The sequence below is a fragment of the Pungitius pungitius genome, chromosome 10 (assembly GCF_949316345.1).
Source record: "Pungitius pungitius chromosome 10, fPunPun2.1, whole genome shotgun sequence".
NCBI classification, from domain to species: domain Eukaryota; kingdom Metazoa; phylum Chordata; class Actinopteri; order Perciformes; family Gasterosteidae; genus Pungitius; species Pungitius pungitius.
In genome coordinates, this window is record NC_084909.1 from 7,784,466 (window position 1) to 7,805,911 (window position 21,446).

Consider the following 21,446-nt stretch of genomic DNA (forward strand, 5'->3'; position numbering starts at 1 on the left):
GCAAGACTGTATACAATGCGTAGTGTGAGAGGGGGGCCACATTTGATAATGGGAGTATTTTCCCTTATATGCCCCTCACCAGCATAATCCAGCCATCCATCACATTAAATAAAATATTTGTTCAAAGAATATGTAGAATCTAGAAAATGATTTTTATATTTGCATTTGATATTATGTTATATTATTAATAAATATGTATTCATAGGACAGTAGAATTTTCCAGTGATAGGGGGTTAAGCGTACAGTATAAGGATAGCTTAACACATTTAATGAAGTTGTGTGTTTTTATGTAAACATCAACCGTAACTATTACAGCATTTCCCCTGAAATTTAAACAGGCGTAAGCAGAATTAAATCCTAAAATGGAATACCTAAGTTACAGATAAGCCCACCTCAATTCCTTACCTTAGTACAATGCATTATTAAATGTAGACTACTTGCATTTGGCACTATTCGGCTTTTTTTTATTCTATTTCATTAACTACATTAATTGCATTTGTTATATGAAATATTGTTGGAAATTACGTAACATCTAAAGAAGGGGCGAAGCTTTCCTATGTTTTATTTTGAAAAGCTTAACCGGAAAGGCCCATCTCGTCTTACGCTGCTTAATTACAGAGAGTTGTTGCAAAGGTAACTTCCTTCAACCGTGTTTTTTTTTTTTTGCCTTCGTGGATTCCAGTGCGAGTTGTAAATCCACAGAACGCGCCGGTGTTTGTGTGGACAGGCAAATAGTATCCCCCCCCCTCCCCCCCCCAAAAAATGTACGGCTCTCCTCTTCTGAATATCGCGTGAATTTGTCACTTTTTCCCCCCTCTGCACCGAGCGGAACGAAGGACGTTACTGTCGGCGTCATGTAGAGCGAAGCTCCGCGCTCCAGACTTCGGGAAACACGCGCCGGGGGGGTCGTCGGTGAATTCTCGAGGAGATGCCTCAGTAGTTTCGACCCGCGACACTCGCCGAGCTCTACTGAAGCAGAAAAACAAAACAACCAACCACCACGGTAAGTTGAATCATCACGTCGGCCTGAGATCTAACGTAAAGCCCGTTACACCTTCACACGTTTGTCGATTCGCAGTAAAAAAAAAAAAAAAAAAAGGTTCGTGACAAAATCTATTTAAGCTTTCTTTGCGGCCACATATGTATTGATTTATAATGAGCCTTCTTCCTCTGTGGTCGTGTGATCAGATACCTGCATTTTATATATTTATATTCAGAGGCTAACTAACCAGCTCCAACGCAATGATTTACGCTTTTTTTGCTTGTTTTTTTGTGAATGGAGACAAAAAATCAACGTCTCGGACTCCAGCTTGGGATTTCTACGTCACAGCTAGCAACTCGCAGCTAGCAACTTTGCAACTCGTCGTGACTTTGTTAAGTGTTTTTGTCATGCAAACTGTCTTGGGGAGGGGTCGCCGCCGCTTGATTGTGTGTCTCATCATCCCACGCTGAGCAGTTTAACATCACGATCGCGGCCCTAAAGGGAGGGGGGGGGGGCAGCCCAAAACACACACACACACACACACACACTAGTGCTCACAACAATCCCCGGTTTGATTTAAAACTGTTCTGCAACAAAGTGCCATTTAAGTTAATGGGTATAATAATATACCTCCTCCTCCTCCTCCCCCCCCCCCCCCCCTTTCTTGCTGTGGGACAATCAGAGCAAAAATGTTGTGTGATAAGATTGAATGCAGTGCAATGAAATGCGAGGCCGGGGCAGATGTGCTGATGAGAAGGTGCAAACTTCATTACCACGGTGTTAAAGGGATAATTGCGCAGATTAGAAGACGTGTGAAAGGGAATGTCTCGCACCAAAGTGTCCTTCCTCCGAAATCCACTCACCGTGCGAGATCCCGCGGCTCCCTTTTGAAAGAAAAGACATTCCCACATACTAATCGGGTCTCTCCCTCTCCCAAACTCCAAATGTCTGGGCAGCGCTCGGATGTGCATTTATTCATTTATTTTAGTTGTGCGTCCCTGTGGGATTGAACAACTGTCTGATGCAGACTCGTGCTGACCCACCTAAACCGTTGGTCAACATGCGTAGTGATGGGCTCTGATGGCTTCGTCAATATGGATCAGCCAAAAAGGGCCGTGCGTTGCATTTATTGTTGGTGGTCCGGAGTATGCCCCCCCCCCCCTCACAGCCGACCAGCTACTGGGGTCGAGGTCGGGGGGGGGGGGGAGTGGAAGAGGAAGCCTGCGCTGAGTGTGTGCCCGCCTCTCGGTGACTCGCGTCCTGAAGTCTGGCTGATAGTGAGCTGATAAAAAAGTCGGCAGGCAGTCTGGGGCTGAAGATAGATAGGGTTCGATTCCCAGGCGGGCCGGGGCGGGGGGGGGGGGGGGGGGCACACTTCGCCCCATCATGGGCACCCTTCCATTGAGTCAAGGTAGTGGCCCTCCCTCCGCTGCGTCTGGAGTTGCAACAATGCTAATGTTTATTGTGGTAACTCAACCCAGTCTGTGTGAGGCCAACAATGCTCTCCAGACACTCGGATGTCTTGGAATGCTGAAGAGTTATTTTGTTTTAAAAAAAGGCCTTATGTGCGTCTGGTTATAAGATATTTGCTTTGCTATCACGTGAATGGAAGCGAAAACTTTCCATGGAGAGTTGTCCTGTTGATTTTGAGAGCGCAGTTTCAGCTTCAGAGGGAAGTCCAACGCGCATCTGTTCCCACTTCTTCCATGTCGATGATTTGCTGCTTTTGTCTTTGTGTTTTGAACCCTTTGGCAGGAGAAGGGAAGCCTGTGGGTCTAAACAACTGTCATCAGAAATATCGTCTCCAAACTAAAGTTCTCCCACACAGACCTCAGTCGAGCTTTCGTTTCCACCATTCTGACTCCCCATTTCCCCGGCTGCAGATGCCTCTGCATCGTTGCCCCGGCCGCAGCTGCTGGACGTGACGTGCTCTGTTTGGTTTGACCATTGCACAGAGTCCGATGTGTGTATGGGAGGGGTGTGTGTGTGGGGGGGGGGGGCTCTAGGCCTCTTATAGCCATCATTTCTCTGTGCTCAGAAATGTGGCTGTCAGGAGCACCTTTCAGTTTGGGTTGGGTACAATGTGCAAGTGGAAGGAGACAAAGGCGCCGACTCCAAAAAAAACAAGAGTGTGTGTGTGGGGAATCGGGTTACACAGTCTGTCATTAACAAAAGAACTGCAGTTGTAAGACCAAGATAGACTGCTTCAAGTCTGAACAGGAGTTTCCTCCGTGGAGGTAGCTCTGAGGTGAGGGAGAGGATTGTGTGTGTGTGTGTGAGTGTGTGTGTGTGTGAGAGTGAGACACAACATATCAACATGTGCTGGTCGGAGGGCGTGGCTGGAGGACAGAAAGGAGGCAGAGTTTGTCCCCAAGTAGAGACCTCATTGCAGCAACCTTCTCGCTTCAGTTTTGACCAAACCTATCCTGTGCGTGTGTGCACGCGTGCGTGCACGTTCACCGGTGTGCATTTGCTGATTTTGCTATAAAGTTTGACAAGCAACTGAGCTGGCATCAGGCAGCATGTGGGTCGAGTTTGCCCCGGCTGTGTGCTCGTCTACGGCCTTTTTTTGAAAGGGGCCCCTTCTGTCTGCAGTGTTATTTTTAGTTCCAAAAATCCTTCAGCCTTTTAATAATCGTCAGCTTTACGCAGCCCAAACATATCACGATGAGGGGAGCGGTCTGGGATTTGCAAGCGACGCTGTCTCCGTATGACACTGGAAGTTGGGGAAGGGGCGGGTAGAAAAGATGCGCTTTTGCCGCGTTTGAGTCCTGTCGCCGTTTTGGGAGTGGCCTCTCTCTTCTTCTTCTCCTTCTTCTTCTTCTCCTTGTCGATTCCATTTCAGACGTGCACCCAGGTGAAAAGGGACACAAGACACTGGCGTCTTCGCAGACGCACACGTGCCTGTATCCGCTAGCCCGGGGCTCCTCTCCCCTCTGCAGGCGCTACCGAAGTCGCTCCGCAGTACACATTTCATCTGCCCTTCATTCGCTTCAGTGCCCCCGGTCTTATCGCCTGGCGGGTTAAAAGCGGAGGCTTTGTTTAGGTTACTGCCTCCCTCTGATCCCGTTCCGAGGCGCGGGCTCATTTTTTTGATTTATTTTTTCCGGTGCCTGGTGCTTCGTCTTCAATCAGAAAATGATCGGTTTCATCTCTTGGGTGCGCGGGGTCTGACAAAAAGATAGTAGTTGTCTTCTGATGGCTGTACTTTCCAGTCCAGACCCCAGGCTTGAGCCAAATGGGGTTTGGTTTTAGTTATTCATTGGTTTTGTCAAACAAGTGTAGAAGCAGGGCAGTACAGTGGAAATTGACATCAGATATCTTCTATATCTCTTGGGATTATCTATTTCAGATGTATACGTTTGCCATGCATGTGACATATACGTGATTGTCATCGGTTAATCTTTTTGATCGATTGTCTTTTTCTTTTTCTTTTTTTTTTTTTTTTTACTAAAAAGTACTTTACTCAAAGATTAGGTAATTTGGAAAACACGCACTCAGATTCACATCTTCAAAAGCTGAAAATAATTATTCTGGGTGATCTTTAGTGCATTAAATGACAAGGATCATCGCATTCTCTGACTGAATGAATCTGTTTTTACTCAAACTCAATTCACGGTGTCAGACCACATTGGACAAAGTCCATTTGGATCAGAACTCATTGATTTATTGACCTTTCCCCACAATACCAAATCTTCCCAATTCAACCCACAGAAAGCTCTTCGTTTCCCCGCTGGTCTTCTTCCTGAGAAGTCTCTCCTCGCCGGTCTGCTCGAGGGATTTATAGCTTTCACAAGGAGAGGCATGTGTTTTTAAAGAGGTGAACCGTGATACAAATCAAGGTGTCTTTTGAGAGCGCTATTCCCCCTGTGGGGGGCGGTGAACTTTGCGAGATGGTCGACTTTTAAAGCAGAGTGTTTGTGCATTCCTGGGTCTGCAAACATAGCCTGGGGCCGTAAAGATGGTGTTTGTATTGGCTGTTTCAGATGTCTTGATGGCCGTGTGATAAAAGGCTAATTGCTATGGCGACCGCTGCGTGGATGACCCGCTAGCTGTCTCTTCACAATGCCGTAACGTCTTCCAAGCTCTGTCCCATGAGAACTCGCACCCTTTTTATTTTTTATTTTGCAGAATCTTCCCCCCTCCTCTAACTCACCGGGTAGACGTGAAGCTTTTAGCTTTGGTTCTAAAGACGTCTGGAAAAACACAGGGCTCAGGGTTGGGCGGGAGCACGGCAGGAAAGAAAAGGCATCTCTTGTCTCTGATTACATCTGATCTAGGCCGAATACACAGCGTGTGTGTGTGTGTGTGTGTGCGCGCGTGCCGTTACTCTGTAGCCAAGGAACAAAAAGCCCCTATGCCGTTGCCCACTGCAATGAATGTGTGAGTGATCGTTGAACATTCGGGGGGGGGGGGGGGGGGGATTTGCATTTGATTACATTGCTCACACTGTGAAAGGAGGCAGCTGCTGAGATACTGTAAGGCTCCGGCCCCACCCGATGGGGCTCTGCAGACTCATCCCCGCATTCAATGAGGCCCTTGGCTGTCCAGCCCGGCTATAAGGACCGGGGCTGTGGAGAGGAGTGAGTGAGGGAGGGGGGGGGGGGGGTCCAACCTGCGTTTCACAGCTCCACTTGACAAGGTCACAGCGCCGCAGAGAGCTCCACGTCCATCCTGCTGCCGGTACAACACCTTTTTGATTTGGTTCCGTTATCTTTCCCTAATCATACCAGCGTTTTGTGCTTTAAGGACATGTCGGCGAGAGCCAAGTTGGAACAGGAGAACGGGTGCCGTGGTTCCCTTTGTGAGTCACTGGATGTTTACTTGTCACTTCATCAAGCATAATGTTTGCCTTGATGTTTGCTCATCATTCCTAATTCTGCCTGAAGTGAACGATGACGCTTGGCCTAAAACGTTTACTTTGTTTTTTGAATTGCAAGGGCAGCGCGGATGATTTTATCTACCGGGGTGCTTTTTTTTATTTTTATTTTTTTACCCTTCGTCCTAAATGTCAGCAGGCATTCGTTGCACATTCCAAATGTACCCTGCACAGCCTGACACAGATCTGGTTCAAGATTTTATTGGATCCATTTCGCACAGTGTGACGTGTAATAGAGTTGCAAGATTGCCAATGTCGCATGTAAGCCGTCCGCCAACTACACATGCAGCCTTTCCACGAGATGACGAGGCCGTCAAATCTGTCCTCAGTCGCTTCACCATTCTCCTAATGATTTATTTAAAGTCTTGGACGATTTTTCATCAACCAAACGCTAAATTCTTATTCTTTTAAGCCATAATTCAATTCAAGTGCGAGGACGTACCACCTCGTGACTTCCTTAAAACGTCCAGGTGGTGTACCTCATTCAGCCCAGTCTCAGTCATGCCAAGTGCTGCGTTTGTCTGAAGGCAGAGAATGTTTTCGTCCTCCTTCTTTTTCCACTGCTGAGGTGAGCGAGCCGCAGTGTGAATGTGAATGTGGGCTACCGCAAAGAGGACAACTTTTGCCCCGAGGTCTGTGTTCCACCCACCTAGGAGCCAGCCATCTGTGTGTCCCTGATGGCACGCTGGCTCATTGGCTGTCTGGGTTAGGGGACGAGGACGGGGACGGCAGCCCTCCCTCCCTCCCTCCCTCCCTCCACACCCGCCACTCCGCTCGTGCTCTTCTTTCTGCAGCTTCCTCGGCGCCCCGGGTATTTGTGCCATGGCAACTGTGCCAGCCTGCCTGCTCTCAGACACAGATTCCGCCTCCCGTCTCCATCTTCGCCAGCGTGATGACTCAGCGGCTCCCGCAGGGGCTTCCGGCCTCCTCCCCACCCCTACCCCCCCCCTCCGTCGTCCCCCAGTGGTGCATCATCGGTCTCTTTACTGTTTTGTCATCCTCTCCTTCGCCTCGACCCGCATACGGCCACTATAGACTTTTTACGTTCCTGTTTGGCTCTTGAAAGCTTTTGTGAGGTAGATGAAAACGTGGGGTGTATGTAGTAGTCGATTTGAGAGGGAATGTCTCACAAAGTGGTTTCAAAGGGTCATGAATGCCAACCGGCTTCCCCCCTTTTGGGGGCTTTTCGCGGCTGTACCAATATGTTTGAGTGGGACGCTTCAATCATTTCCATCAAACCACTCAAAGCTCTGCTCAACATCGTAAGAGAAGTGCTTACCAAGATAGCTCTGTGCAGTGGGATCACTGGGAAGAGTCTGGGAAGGAAATCCGGCGTCGGAAAGCCGGGGTCCTGATGAGTAGGATCACTGTTGAGTGCCCCCCCCCCCCCAGCACACTTTTCGCGGCAGCCAAGTCCATTGCAACTACTTCTCTCTGGGGTTGTACACACTTTAAGTGCCTTGTTGTTGAGCTCAATGTGGTTTTCTGTGCTTCCATGAGCACAGATGCTTACGCATTTCCGAGGCACTGATGTCCTCACACGGAATACCCTTTGTTGAGATTTTACTGTACAGTAAAATCCACTATGTTCAGAATTATCATCAGAAGTACTGATTGTGCAAAGGGACCCCTTACAAACATGCTTATGTTCATTCCTTGTTAGTTAAATCCTCTTATTTTATGTCAAACATCAATCTGCAACGTAACTGTAAAATTAGAAGCAAAACAAACAACTTTCATTTGAATGATGAATGGCATCCAGTGGAAATACCTAAGCAAAGTACCAGCACTTAAAGGACTGTACTTCTTTCTTTGCACTTTTGGTGGAAATGTCCACCAATATTTAACTTAACATACACAGAGGGAGTAAAGCGAAGGAATCGTCATCATAATGCAATGTATTATAAAATGTATTCATAGTTGGGTGAATGACATTTGGTCGCCTGTTTCAGCTTTTAAAAAACGCTGCTCTGCTTGATGGGGAAAGTCAGTAGATTGTTAGCTCCAACAGCAGTAAACTTTGGAAAATATCATTACTATAAAATGTTATTTCTACTGGTTTCCTATTACAAGAGGATATAGAGGGAGTAAAAGGAAAGGGTGTTGAGTCAGATAGTTTAGTGGGGGGGGGGCACACCCTTGGCAGGATGTCAGCTCTGTGAACACAGCACAGAGAATTCAATATGCAAGCATAGAGAGCTGCAACACACACACACACACGCACGCGCACACACACACACACACACACACACACACACACACACACAGCGCCACAGAGTTGACTGCTCGGGTCACTATCGGTTCTGCAGATGCTAGTCCTGCCTTGCTCTCTTCTAGAGTCCCTTCGGAGGTTTCCAATATCAGGACTAGTCGTGTGTGTGTGTGTGAGAGAGAGACAGTGACAGAGCTGGCTTGATCCAGCTCGCTCTGCTTCATGTGTGGATAGAGGTGGTGTACTTTGTGTTTCTGCCAAATAAACTAGTAGTAGAGTAGGTAGCTTACACTAGTAGTCGTGAGCAAAAAGATTCGTCGTACTCCAAATGAGGACATGCAAAAGGCGGACTTGGATATTTGCCGGTACGTAACGGCACCGAATACGCCTGCTTGTTGGAGACAAAGTGTCGCGGTGGAGACAGGAATTGAGCCATAGAGGAGTCGACGCCTCTTCGGAGGCTTTACGCAGTGAATGTAAACACGAATGCAGCCAATCATCTACCTCCACTTATCTGTGACGTCCTCCATCACCAGCGATGTACAAGGGCGATGTATCGAGATAACTAGTTAGGCCCAATCTCTCTAGACAGCATGTGCTCCAGACACCCCCCCCGCCCCCCTCTTTGCTCATCTCTTTATCCTGCTTCCCCCCCCCTTCCCAACGTGGCCCATCCGGTCGTTTCCCCCCCCACCAGCATGGTGCCCTTCTTCCCCCCCGCCCCCCATGGGCGCTGACTCCAGACACCTCTTTGTCCCACCTCTCCACCCCAGCCGCCGTGTCTCCCTCCCCCCCGGTTGCCCTCTGGATGCACCTCCTCGTGCCCTGCTGCCCGTTCCCTGCCCCCAACCCCCTCCCCCCCCCCCCCCCTCCTCCTCCCGGTCCAAAGGGAGCAGACAGAGCTCCCGATTATCTCTGTGTGGCAGCCTCTGTTTTGTGCTCTGATTAAAGGAGCAGCATGGGGTCTGTGAGCGAGCGGCCCGTACAGACGCCACCGTTGGGGCTAACGCTGACATTATGCGCTTAGTCATTCGTGTCTGGGAGACGGGCACAAAGGCCTGGAAAGGGGTGCCGAGGTAAGAGGGGGGGGGGGGGGTCCTCGGGTATTTATCTGTGGCGCAGACGCATTCAGGCGCTCAAACGCACGCTTCCGAGATAACGCTCCCCCCCCGGTACTCAGAGGGGCATGAGCAGGGCACGCCGCGGGCTACGCCGTTTCCACCCGACTCGCATTGCCATCTTTTGTGAAATGTCTCGCTGAAGGGGATTTTAAACTGTTTGAGTTTACCGTGCATGTAAAACTGATGGTTTGTTTGCGGGAAGAAAAAACAAAGCAAACAAACAACATGGACGCTTTGGAGAGACGCATTAAATATTGAAGGATCAGACCGTCTCCGCGTCTCTAAATGATCGCATTTGGGCACCCCCACTCTCCCCGCTGGCCTCTCCTCCTCCTCCTACTCCTCCTCCTCCTCTGGTCTGTCTGCTCCTCTCCCCTCACTGCCGAGCAGCTTGTCCCCCCGACGAACACACAGACATCACTGTGCACACGCACACACCAGAGAGGCAGCCAATAATAGAGCACCAGTCTCCCCATCGCTTGCCACTCAATGCCTTGTTGCCGGGACAACAGGAAGGCTTGAGACCCACTTCAGTTGAACATTTTAAACTTGGTGTTGTCTAAAAAAAAAAGAAAAAAGGTCTCCCCTCTGTAAAATTGCTCCTTCTGTTACTCTGTGGTTGATGGCGGGTCCCGTCGCTATCAGTCTCTCTCTCTCGCTTCCCGTCTTCTGTCCATCTGGCTGAATGGAACCCGTAAAATGTGTTTTACAGAAATACCCGAAGGTATTTGTTATCAACTGCATCATTTGCTCAAATACAATTCCGCCCCCCCCCCCCCCTTCTTCTGCATGTACATATATTCATTGGAGCGATGCCTCATTTTTGTGTTTCTCTCTCCTTTTTTTATCCCTCTAGCTCTACAATGACTGTGAGAGGCGTGTTGCTTTTGGCTTTGATCGCCCTGGTCCTTCCCTGTTCCGGCCTGGAAGGTAAGCGTCTTGTAACAAAACCCCGCTCGTCCCGAGTCCATGTAGCCTGAAGGGAGCACACTGCATGTCTCAGTTCCCTAAGTCTCTGTCCTTCTTTCAACAAGCTCACGATCCTTCTGCCCTCCGTGTCCACTTCTGTCCGCCTCAAGTCTTTTACACGCTATCTAAAATTCACAAGTTTCTTTTCTTCTCACCAGCCCTCCCCAGTCTGTCACCCTCTCATCTGCTGTCTCGCAGTGTTATTTTTAACAACTGCGGTGGCAATGGATTGCTGCAGAAAGAGAAGCCTTTTTTTTTAAAGGGGGGGGGGGGCGGCGAATCGTACTTGCCCGAATACTGAGAATCGATGCGTTCACTGATCATCGTATCCCACAAAAAACATTTAGAGACATAATAGGGGTTCAAGTCCTCCTTCGCAGCTGTGTCTATTTTCAAGGATGCGTTCCAGTGACGTGATGTTTTCTTTCCCGTTGGTCTTGCAGGGGACGTCAGCGGGAGAAACACCGAATGCTTGTGTGATGGAGGGTCCTGCGGCAGTGGAGGCCGGTGTTTCGGCCAGCAGTGCTACGCCTCCCTCGCCGTGCTGAACGGGACGTCGGCCCCTCGGAGGGGCTGCATCGTGGGTAACGAGGAAAGGTCCTGGCGATGCGAAAGCCCGCCGACTCCCGAACTGGTGGTAGAGTGCTGCTTTGGGGATTTGTGCAACATGAACATCTCTTTGCAGTTGCCGATGAAAGGTGAGCGGGTTCGCATCATAACACGGCGTGGAAGGTATCCTGCTTAAGCATTCGTATGAATGGTTCATCGTTTTTTCAAACGCAAAGAAATTTGTATTTATTCACGGCCAAAACTCTTACATTTTACTCGACTGTCCTTGTTAGGCGGACCCTCAGAGATGTTTTCTGATACGAGTAAACCCGTCTTAATTTATTGGCCTGCTAATACTATTGCTGTAATGGGTTCCCCCCCCATGTCCTTATTTCCTCATCAGATATAGAGCCGTCTGCTGGCAGGCCGGTCCTCAGAGACCAGCAGTGTATGTGCGAGGGCGGTGTGTGTGAGCGAGACCATCGCTGTGCCGGCCAGCAGTGCTTCACCTCTCTGAGGCTGATTGACGGGGCGGCCGTCCAACAGAAGGGCTGCCTGAGGGACGACGAGGAGGGCAGAGTCACCTGTGCCACGCCGCCCTCGTCGGCCCTCGTCGTCAAGTGCTGCCAGGGCCATCTGTGCAACATGAACGTCACTGTGCAGACTCCGGGGAAAGGTGACTTTGTGCGCATTCTACACATTTCTCTTGGCTGCCGTTCACCACGGACCTTATGTCACCCACGGCAATTTAATTTCGGGACTAACTCTACTTAGCTTTATAGCTTTCTGTTTTGTTTTTTTCAAAAGCGTCATTATTAATCAGCCGTGACCTCTTGCAGTGGATGAAGTAAAGCCCCCGACCAAGGAGGAGCATGACTGTGTATGTGAGGGCAGCTCCTGTGACAAGGAGAAACGCTGCAAGGGCCACCAGTGTTTCTCCTCCCTGACGCTCAGCGCCGGCTCCCTGGTCTACCAGAAAGGCTGCTTCAAGGTCTACGAGCAGAGCACGCTGACCTGCAAGACCCCGCCTTCCAGGGACCAGATTGTGGAGTGCTGCCACGGGCACTTGTGCAACTTGAACAGCACCGTGGCGCTTCCCGTCGAAGGTACACCCCGATGCCCGAGAGCTCCATCTATCGATCTCAGCAACCAACTGTGTAGCTAACAAAAGCCCCCAAAGCCCTTATCAGACAAAGTGCGCCCGGGATTCTATCAATTTTAAGAGTAGGATGACCATGCGGTCGAGTTTCAAACAAATTGACACGCATTCATCCTCTAATGCCAGCGGCGACGTCACAGTGGTCACTCTACTGGCACCGTGTGACACGCCGGAGGTGGTGAGGAAGCTGCAGGTGGACGTTTGGAATATTGTTTACTCACCGTCCGCTGCCCCGGTTGTGTCCTCTTAGAGGCTGTCAGAGCTGGCTGACAGGAGCCCAGTGGGGGAAGGCCCCCCGGGGGATAAGGGAGAGGCAGGCATCCATACACAGAGAGGCTGTTGGGCTTTTTGTTTCTGTCACGTTTTACAATATATACATATATATAATGTAATGATACCCCTGCTGTATTTGGTGGTTGGGTCAGAGAAAAATGCAACTTTCAAATTGGAAATATCTGCACAACTTAGCTGTGTGACCTTTACCTCACCATGACAATTTACATAATGCCTAATGTTACAATACATTGCAGCAAATACAAAACATTGTTTTCAGCTAGCTGCCACTCTGTCCATGCACTTGGTTCTAGTGAGTTTCCATGTTTTGCTATTTATGTGTTTTTGAAAGAAACGGCTCACTATTTCCCTTGAGAAAAAGAGATCATTGTCTGGCAGCGCTGAGCCCTCTTTCCCCCTGGAATGTTTTATAAAAAGTGTGAATGGTGGTCAGTTCCTCCGGCCCCGTCCTCCGCCGAGTCGATGAAATCCACTCTGTTTGTGAGTGAGTGAACGCTCACGCTGTGCAGAAAAAGCCCCTTCTGCCACGAAGACCCTAACCCTCAACTAACATAGTTGCTTGCCATCATGTGCTTTGCCATCATCAGCTCTGCTTTGTGTCCCCCCCCCCCCCCCCCCCCCTCCCTCCCATTGTAGCCGCCGAGCTATCCAGCTACAGTGTGACCACACTGGCCATCGTCATCGTGGCGCCTGTCATCATCCTCATCGTCCTCTCCGCCGTCGCCATCCTCGTCTTCAGACGCATCCACAACAACCAAATGGAGAGACTGACGTTGCGGGACGCAGAATATGGAACCATCGACGGCCTTATAGCCTCCAACGTGGGGGAGAGCACTCTGGCGGTGAGTCGGATTCCGCCTCCTCGTTTTTTTTGAAAGAATAGTGTTGGAGTGGCTCAAGGCCTTTTTTTATAGTTTGGTAAATGTCAAATTATTTTTTTACTTTCTCAGTGTGCGAGTGCAGTGGTGCTCTTATAAATTGACCTCTATTGAGGCAGGAAACGTCTGCAGTGTTAAAGTAAATAAACCTGTGGGATGTGAATAATAGAGTTGGTTAAAAACAACCAGTCATCATTAAAGGGAAATTATCATTAGTGGGAAAAGATAGATACATAAATGATATTGTGTTGGCTTTTCTATCTCAACATATCTGAAATGTCCACCACAAGCACAGCGTTATTATATAAGTGAATTAATTTCATTTCAAAGCTAATTAAGGATTCTATAATCCCTTGGATCCAGAAAAGTAAATTTCTTTTATTACAGGATAATCTTTTATGTATAACTATTAATGGTATGCATTTGAAGTATTTTTACTTAATAACAATACAGATCTTCTTTCATTTCTTTGCTCACCCAAATTAAAACCTTGAATGTTGGCAAACACCAAATGGCACAAATTGCTGATTTAGATAAAGGTGTTTTCTGCTCTTGGCTAAAAAAAACAGGTGAGTGACAGCTGATCAAATCATTTGGGTGGTAGGGGGCCTATTTTCTGTACAGTTGGATTACGGAGAGAGCATTTAAAAGTTAGATGTATACCAACAACAGAGATGAAAAACCCCTTCTGAAATGATGTGTGTTACTAAAACAATGTTGGATTAGTGGAGACTGAACATCTTCTATGTAGGATACACATTTCCCCTATTTGACTGGATAATGTACAATAGAGACGAGATGGCCCAATTAACCTGGTTTGCCACCATTTTAATCCATATTTTGTGATCAAGTGTTTAGTCTTATGCATAATTAAGGATAACTGGAAGCAGCTCTAAACATCTAGACATCCACTGTACCATTGTTGTAAATGTTCATTCATCTGAATGGCTTCTTAAATGGTTCTATTTAGACTTTGCACACTACATGGATGATTGGAGTAAAAACATTCAAAGGGAAGGAATCACACCTACTGATTGGTCCAGTAACTATTTTGAAAGAACAGTTAAGTACACTGTGTTACTATATTGGAGGTGCAGGTTAAAGCCGTAATATGTCGTAGTTCTTTAACATTTCACCAAAAAGGGTCACGTTTACTGTGCAGTCCATCACTTCTTAACGTTGTGTGTTTTTCCAGATCATCATATCTATTTGGCAATTCTCACTTGTTTTTAAGATGTTCCCGTCAGCTATTTCTTTTCTCTCCACTCAACTGCGGCTTGTGAGTTTTCTGTCGAGTGGTTTATGTTTCGAGGCCCCTCTAAACTGATCCAGAGTCTGGGTGGAGTCCTGTGGTTGGCGTTTAGTCTGAGACGACAACCCAGCACATTCACTGGCGTACGCACTATCTAATCAAGTCCAGCTGAATACTCAAGCTGGTGCCCTAACAAAATGCACGACTGTTGACTTCCATTTTGTGATTACATATGCTTAGAAAAGCTTACGTTTTGTATTCACAGATTTGGTATCCTCTTTTACCCGAAAGCATAACACCCCCTAAAACTTGATTTTTTTTTTTTTTTGCTGCGTGGAAGACAGAATCTTTCTGTAAATGTGTTTTTGTAAAGGACCAAATAATCCTATTTATCTTTAATTATTGAACTTGTCAATAACAATGTCCTACTGTGAAAACCATAATTCCTGAATGTGTGTGTGTATTTTTCAGAAACAGAAAATAGCTGATCTCTGCTTTATTAGAGCTTTCCAATGAAACGCCCAGAAATATGGCACAGAATGTTTGTTTGTATCGGCCTATTAAAAAAAAAAAAAAAGAGCAAACCATGAGGCTTGATAAGAGGAACAGTGGTGTAGCTGTGAGAAGCATATCGGACTGAAACACATGTGCCGATCCCTCCGCAGGCCGCTGCCCACAAGTCGTTTGATTATGCCGATATTCCATCGTTCTGATTGCATTCTGCCGCTTAAAGGCCCGGCTCAAATACACCCTCCTAAAAGCAATCCTCCTGTACCACAGAGAGGGATTTAAACTCTGCAGAGCAACTCATCATCTGTTTTGTGGCCTCTGCCTTCGCGCTCCTGTATTGTGATTCCAAACGGTCTCCCAGGCAGCTCTTGCATTATGCATCTGTTTATCTGAGGCATCGCTCATTGTTGTTTTCAAATCCTCATCCTCCCCTCGCGGGTCTGCCGCTCTGTGGCTGCACACTGCCCTCCTGTGTCGCCGCCGCGATGCTGCATGTGTTTCACCTGAGATAAAAATAATAAATAAATGAAAGCCTGTTTTGGAGAGTCTGGCCCTTGGTGAGAGAAATCTGCAGCGCCAACACCAGTCATCAGGGAAGGGGCTGGGGGGGGGGGGGGGCACTGTGCACTTCCATCACATCCCACCTGGGTACCAAATGGCTACCTGTTGCATTTAGTCTCCATCCGAGTCCCAGATGCTCCGTATTTCATCTTTTATGCGCGAGCCACAGAATTCCTCTGAGAAAGTTGTCATTCAACTAGCTCACTCGCAAACATCACACATGTATTTATTACAAGCTCTTTGTTTCCGTCTTTGCCAGGATCTCCTTGATCATTCCTGCACTTCAGGAAGTGGCTCGGGACTCCCTTTCCTCGTTCAGAGAACTGTTGCACGACAAATCACGCTCAACGAGTGTGTAGGTAAGTGTCCTGTTACAGCCGGTTATTGATAAGGACAACAGCCTGCAGTCTGTGTGAGGCCTTATATACAAGATACATAGCATTGTCTACCTCCCGAGTATTGACAGAGACCCAAATCATTGTTGCTACGATAACCCACCAGAGTTGTAACTTTTCGGATGGTTGTCGTCTGGCTATGAAGCATTTCACTGTCTCACCACCCTGCAAGCTGGACTTCTGGCTCAAGCTGGTTTATATTTTTATACTAATGTACTGGTTTTCAGTTGTAATTTGTGTCTCTTCCAGCACTAACCAAAACATGCAATTCTTTTATCCAAAAGTAATAAACCTATTTAAATTAAATGTTTTGGTTGTAAAATATGTTTGTAGATTGTTACAATATTTTGACATTAGGCAAGAAAAGACATCTTGTAATCAAGTCTTTAGAGCCAAAGTTTTTGACCATTTTAGTTTTGCAATTTTAGTCAGTGTGGGAAAATACAACAGACAGAATACCTATTTTTATAGGGGCAAACATTTTAAGTGGTATTGGACAAAGTGTTGAGAAATTAACTCTGCACTCTTCTACACTAATGTTTTTGCATTTGGAAATTTCATCCGATCTCGTATTAAATTAAATAGAATATGCATTAATAGATTTCTGCCTGGCCACTAGGAGGCAGCAAAACAAGCTGAAATTGTGATGATACGGATGCAAGTTATTTCAATGCTTTGCTTAACTTCAAGATCTCATTAGTACTGTAAAATACTCAGTAGCTTAGAAAGTCCCCTCAGAGAGATGAACAAAAACGGGTTGAGCGGCTCCAGATTAGTCCTTCTTTGGCTAAGCGAAACCTTTTTACATAAGAGAGACCAACAGGTTAAGTAATGCTAGTGTAAGGAGTAAAACTCATCTCACTGGGTTTGTTTCATTCCGTTTCTTTTGATGAGCCCATTTCCGTTTGCTCATTCCTCCCCTTGTTTCTGCCTGCCAGGTAAGGGCCGTTACGGTGAAGTGTGGAGGGGTCAGTGGCAGGGAGAGAGTGTCGCCGTCAAAATCTTCTCCTCCAGAGACGAGAAGTCCTGGTTCAGAGAGACTGAGATCTACAACACCGTGCTGCTGAGGCATGAGAACATCCTGGGTGTGTAGCCTATTCCATGTGTACACACTCAGCGAGCCGTGAGAAAACCTACCGTTTAAAGGTATAACCAAATGCTATTGTTTATTGATTGCATTGGTGTTTCACTCCATTTAGGCTTCATAGCTTCGGACATGACCTCGAGGAACTCCAGCACTCAGTTGTGGCTGATCACACACTTCCATGAGATGGGCTCCCTGTACGACTACCTTCAACTCAGCACCCTGGACGCATCCGGCTGCCTCCGCATGGCGCTTTCCATCGCGAGCGGCCTAGCGCACCTCCACGTGGAGATCTTCGGCACTCAGGGCAAGCCAGCCATTGCCCACCGGGACCTCAAGAGCAAAAACATATTGGTGCAAAAGAACGGACATTGCTGCATCGCTGACCTTGGTGAGCTCACAAACTATCCACATTTCTCTACTCCTTTTAATCAAATATCAAAGTCAATCTGCTAGATCCCATTTGGAAAAATATTTTGGATGTATCTTAAGGTGTGGTTTTGGATAAATGTGAACAAAATGATAAAACTAGAATATTGAATGAGTCACTCTCGACAAACTCCAAGTGTTGGGTATAAATATTTTACTGTGTCATCCGTGGCCGTCACTATGGTAACCAAGTGGGCCTCTATGCCCTTCCTACATGATGCTTCTCTGGGCCTTATCAGACCGGGGCCTTCAGCCCAGTTGACGGTGATACAAACGTTGTAAAAAGACAGCCGAGCTGAAAAGGGAAAAGCTCTCGGCCCGTCATGATCTGTTAATCATAGCTGGGCTCATCTGGAGGGAGCTTGGAATAGAATTGACCCAGCTGAAGGGGGTTCAGACTTCCTTGAAAGCAATCTGGCCTCATCCAACTGCTAAGAGGCCCCCGGATTGGCTGGAACGAGATTGTACATCTCATCTAGCACGGAAGATCGGCAGGGTTCACCAGATAGAGCTTGAAAATGTTCCCGGGGAGAAGGACTCAAGTCTGCTGCTACCGGGCCCAGATAAGCCATAAGAGATGGTTTGAAAGTTGTGGTTTGTCTCTAATAAGAGAGGCATCTGAAATATTAGTCCTCTCGCATTCATCCGCTTAGCCATATTTGCCGCCGATTAAAGCAGAACATCAAGGGCTTAAATTTACCACCGAGCCCTTAATCAAAAACGCATTTAGAGGACCTGCGACTAATACGCCAGTGTTCCATCTACAGGTGCTTGAAAACTAAATCGGGTACCAATCAATAACCTGCTGACCGGCTCACACGCTCGATGTGACAAATTCTGCTCCGGATGACTCATTTTGCTGTTCAGACAAACACGGCAGCCGTTGTTGTTGTTGTTGAAGTGTTTGTGTGTCGCATTACATCCGGCCGGAACCGGACTTGTTTACGACAAAGTAGTGTTTCAGCATCAGTCGATGGAACGAAAACACCACTCTCACTCCATTATAGTTGTCTGTGACGGGATGCTTTTAGTCGCCCACCACCCAAAAAACACCAGAAGGCTGTTTTTCAACCTTCCAGCGAGCACTAGCACACGTCTCCTGTGTGGAGGGGAACTTGACTTACGCTGGCGTCTTTTCCCGCTAGGTCTGGCCGTGATGCATTTTCAAGACACCAACGAGCTGGATGTGGGGAACAACCCCAAAGTGGGCACCAAGCGCTACATGGCCCCCGAGGTGCTGGACGACTCCATCCAGATGGACTGCTTTGAGTCCTTCAAGAGGGTGGACATCTGGGCCCTGGGCCTCGTCCTGTGGGAGATCGCCAGGAGGACCGTCAGCAATGGTGAGGAGATGTTTTTTTTTTTTTTTTTTACACAACATGGTTCCGTTGGATGATGTCAGTTGTCCTCCTCATTCCCAGCAGATTTGCATCGCATTCGGCATATTGTCACTTTAACAAAGTATTTTTTTTATATATATAAATGGGGTTTCTTTCTCAGACCGAATACAGAATCATTGCTTTAAGTTGGACTAAGTAAAAGCTTTTCTGGGATATAAAAGATTTGCCCTCGATGCACACGACGTCTACTCCCTTTTTGGTCCGTGGATGTGAAATCAAACTTACTTCTTGCATCCTTTGTGAAATGGATTTATCGCTTTACAGTGAGAACTGGGCTCTCAACACTTAAGATACTGATTTTCCCTTGACGCAGTAACTGTATTTCGTGCCACGGCTGCACTCAAGAGCCCAAAAGAAAAGGGTTTTTTGTGTGTCAGCCACTTACTTACTTAATCTTAAGTGATTGAGAGTTCTTGAAAGTGAATCGCTGAATGCTTTTCTTCTCCCTTAGGTATCGTGGAAGACTACAAGCCACCTTTTCACGACGTGGTCCCAAGCGATCCCAGTTTTGAGGATATGAAGAAGGTTGTGTGCGTGGATCAGCAGAGGCCCAACATCCCGAACAGATGGTTTTCAGACCCTGTGAGTGATATAGTCATTATAATATAACATCTATGATGTATAGATGAAATTGCTTATAATTTCCATATATATGTGCGTTGACACCGGTTGATTCATTTCTCTTTACTTATTTTCAGACATTAACCTCCATTGCTAAACTCATGAAGGAGTGCTGGTACCAGAATCCGTCTGCCAGACTCACGGCGTTGCGCATCAAAAAGACTCTCACGAAGATCGACAACTCTCTGGACAAAGTCAAGACAGACATTTGAGTCTGCTTCGAGATGAAGAGGCGCACCTACTGACGTCCGCTGGGAAGGGGGCTCGGACCCAGTTAAAGAATTCTCACAAGACAAAAGACTTGATTGGTTTAGTGCCCTTATAGTGGCACAAATCTGTATTTATTTGAAAACACTTGGCGGGAAACATTTTGGCATCCAAAGATGGCGTACCGGGCATTTCTGAGACTGCCAGTGGTCACTGAAAGAGGAAAATATATATTAAAGGTATGACGTAGGAGCTGTTTGCAATGCTATTCAAGGAAGGAACCGTTACCTGAGCATTTGATCGGGCTTGCTTTTTTTTTTTGTTACAACCACAGATTTTGTTGGACATGTTGTTGTTGTTTTTTTAGATTTGAAAAACTTTTTAGCGATTTCACTTCATCTCCATAATTGTGCCGTAACGGCCATTTGTATTACAGTGGATCCAGGGTTATGTTTGACTTTGTGCGTCGCCTCTGTTTACAAAGCTGTCAGAACCGGTTTCTTGGGATCTCAGCGATCCTGCGTCGGTTGGTTGTACAGCTGCATCAACGGCACTGTTTCATTCCTGCAACAGCGTTCAGCTGAAGGTACCCTGGTTACATCATCAGTCTGGATTTTGACATAGAATTTACCTGTAGCTGTTGTATGTTTTTGTTTCTTGAGCTCCACAGAGACAAAATGCTTAAGGAACAAATAAAATATGGGCTAGAAGATAAACTTAGAGGCCTGTAAGTAAGTATGTAAATCCTGTATACTGTCTTACCGCGTGCTTGTTGTCTTAATTTGTGCATTGTCAAGTAAATTAAGTCAAACTTCAGCCTTTTTTTATTTAACATTTTAATTAGTGATTTATATTGATTAAATGCAAAATAAGTGTTTCATCTGTCGTATTTGTGTTGATGCTGTATCCTATTTATTCATAGAGCAGCTTGCCATATTGATCAGTTTTATAAAATCGGCACTTTGGTCCCGATTCAAATACCTCAATCACTACTAAACGAATGAAGATGAAATGTTGTACCAACATCCATAATCCAGACGCAGGCGCCTCCATGTTCATCCCCACAGAGACACTCAAGTTCACCATGAAATGATTCACTTTTATCACTTACTTTTACATATCACTTTATTTCGTTCTTGCAAAAAAGCTTGACATCTGCACTGAAGTGCACCAAATGAATCTGTACTCATTGGGCAAAGGTCAAAAGGCACTTCCCTTGGCAGCTGTAATGGGAACCTGCGTGCACAGCAGATATCCTTGCAAATAACAAACAGAAACTGGGCCCCTGATGGTTTTTCATTCTGATTAATATGCCCGAGGAGTTGTGGGCTGTGATAGAAACACTAACGGTGAATGCCAGACAGTGCTGAGACCCCCTGCTTGCATCAACAGCTGTCAAACCTACGCAGACTGTCTTCATATTCATTGTCATTTGAAACATCGCACCGGTTTAACGATTCTGACCTTATTTTCCCCCAGGTTCTGAATCTGTTCATGACTGCCTGCAAAATGTATATTTGAATCACTAACTTAAAAAAAAAAACAAAAAAAAACGACGGTCTTTACTCTGCTTGGTTGGACAGAATCTAAGCAACTTCCTGGTGGTTTTATAAGGTCACTTGAAAACCAGAACGTCAACAAAGACGCGCTGTGGTCTGTGTACCCACGTGGTCACGCTTTGGGATTGTGTGTGTGTGTGATGTACACAGACAACAGTCAGTGTGTCATGCAGCATTCAGCCTAGTCTCCAAAGGCACGGGACATATGTTTAAAAAACGTGAGAGCCCCCCCCCCTCTCTCTCTCTCTTTCTCTCCCTCCCTCTCTCTCTCATTCACATGTCTCTATCTGAGTGCTGCTGCTCTAAAACCCTCGTAATTCTAGTCAAAAGGGGCGGGGCGGTAAAAATAAACCAAAAAAGAAATTTAAAAAAAGGCTCTCACACG

General features: G+C 46.8%; 1 protein-coding gene across 1 annotated transcript; it reads left to right on the plus strand.

Annotated features, from left to right (window-relative positions):
* The first annotated feature begins 144 nt into the window (after positions 1-144).
* Positions 145-20,318, plus strand: LOC119228419 (activin receptor type-1-like). The gene is made up of 12 exons (XM_037487943.2): positions 145-1,003; positions 10,051-10,124; positions 10,607-10,861; positions 11,116-11,388; positions 11,552-11,818; positions 12,802-13,007; positions 15,626-15,725; positions 16,700-16,846; positions 16,961-17,236; positions 18,420-18,617; positions 19,126-19,256; positions 19,373-20,318. The coding sequence occupies exons 2-12, from the start codon at positions 10,058-10,060 to the stop codon at positions 19,505-19,507; spliced, it is 2,055 nt and encodes a 684-aa protein (XP_037343840.2). The 5' UTR covers positions 145-1,003; positions 10,051-10,057; the 3' UTR covers positions 19,508-20,318.
* Positions 20,319-21,446: the final 1,128 nt, after the last annotated feature.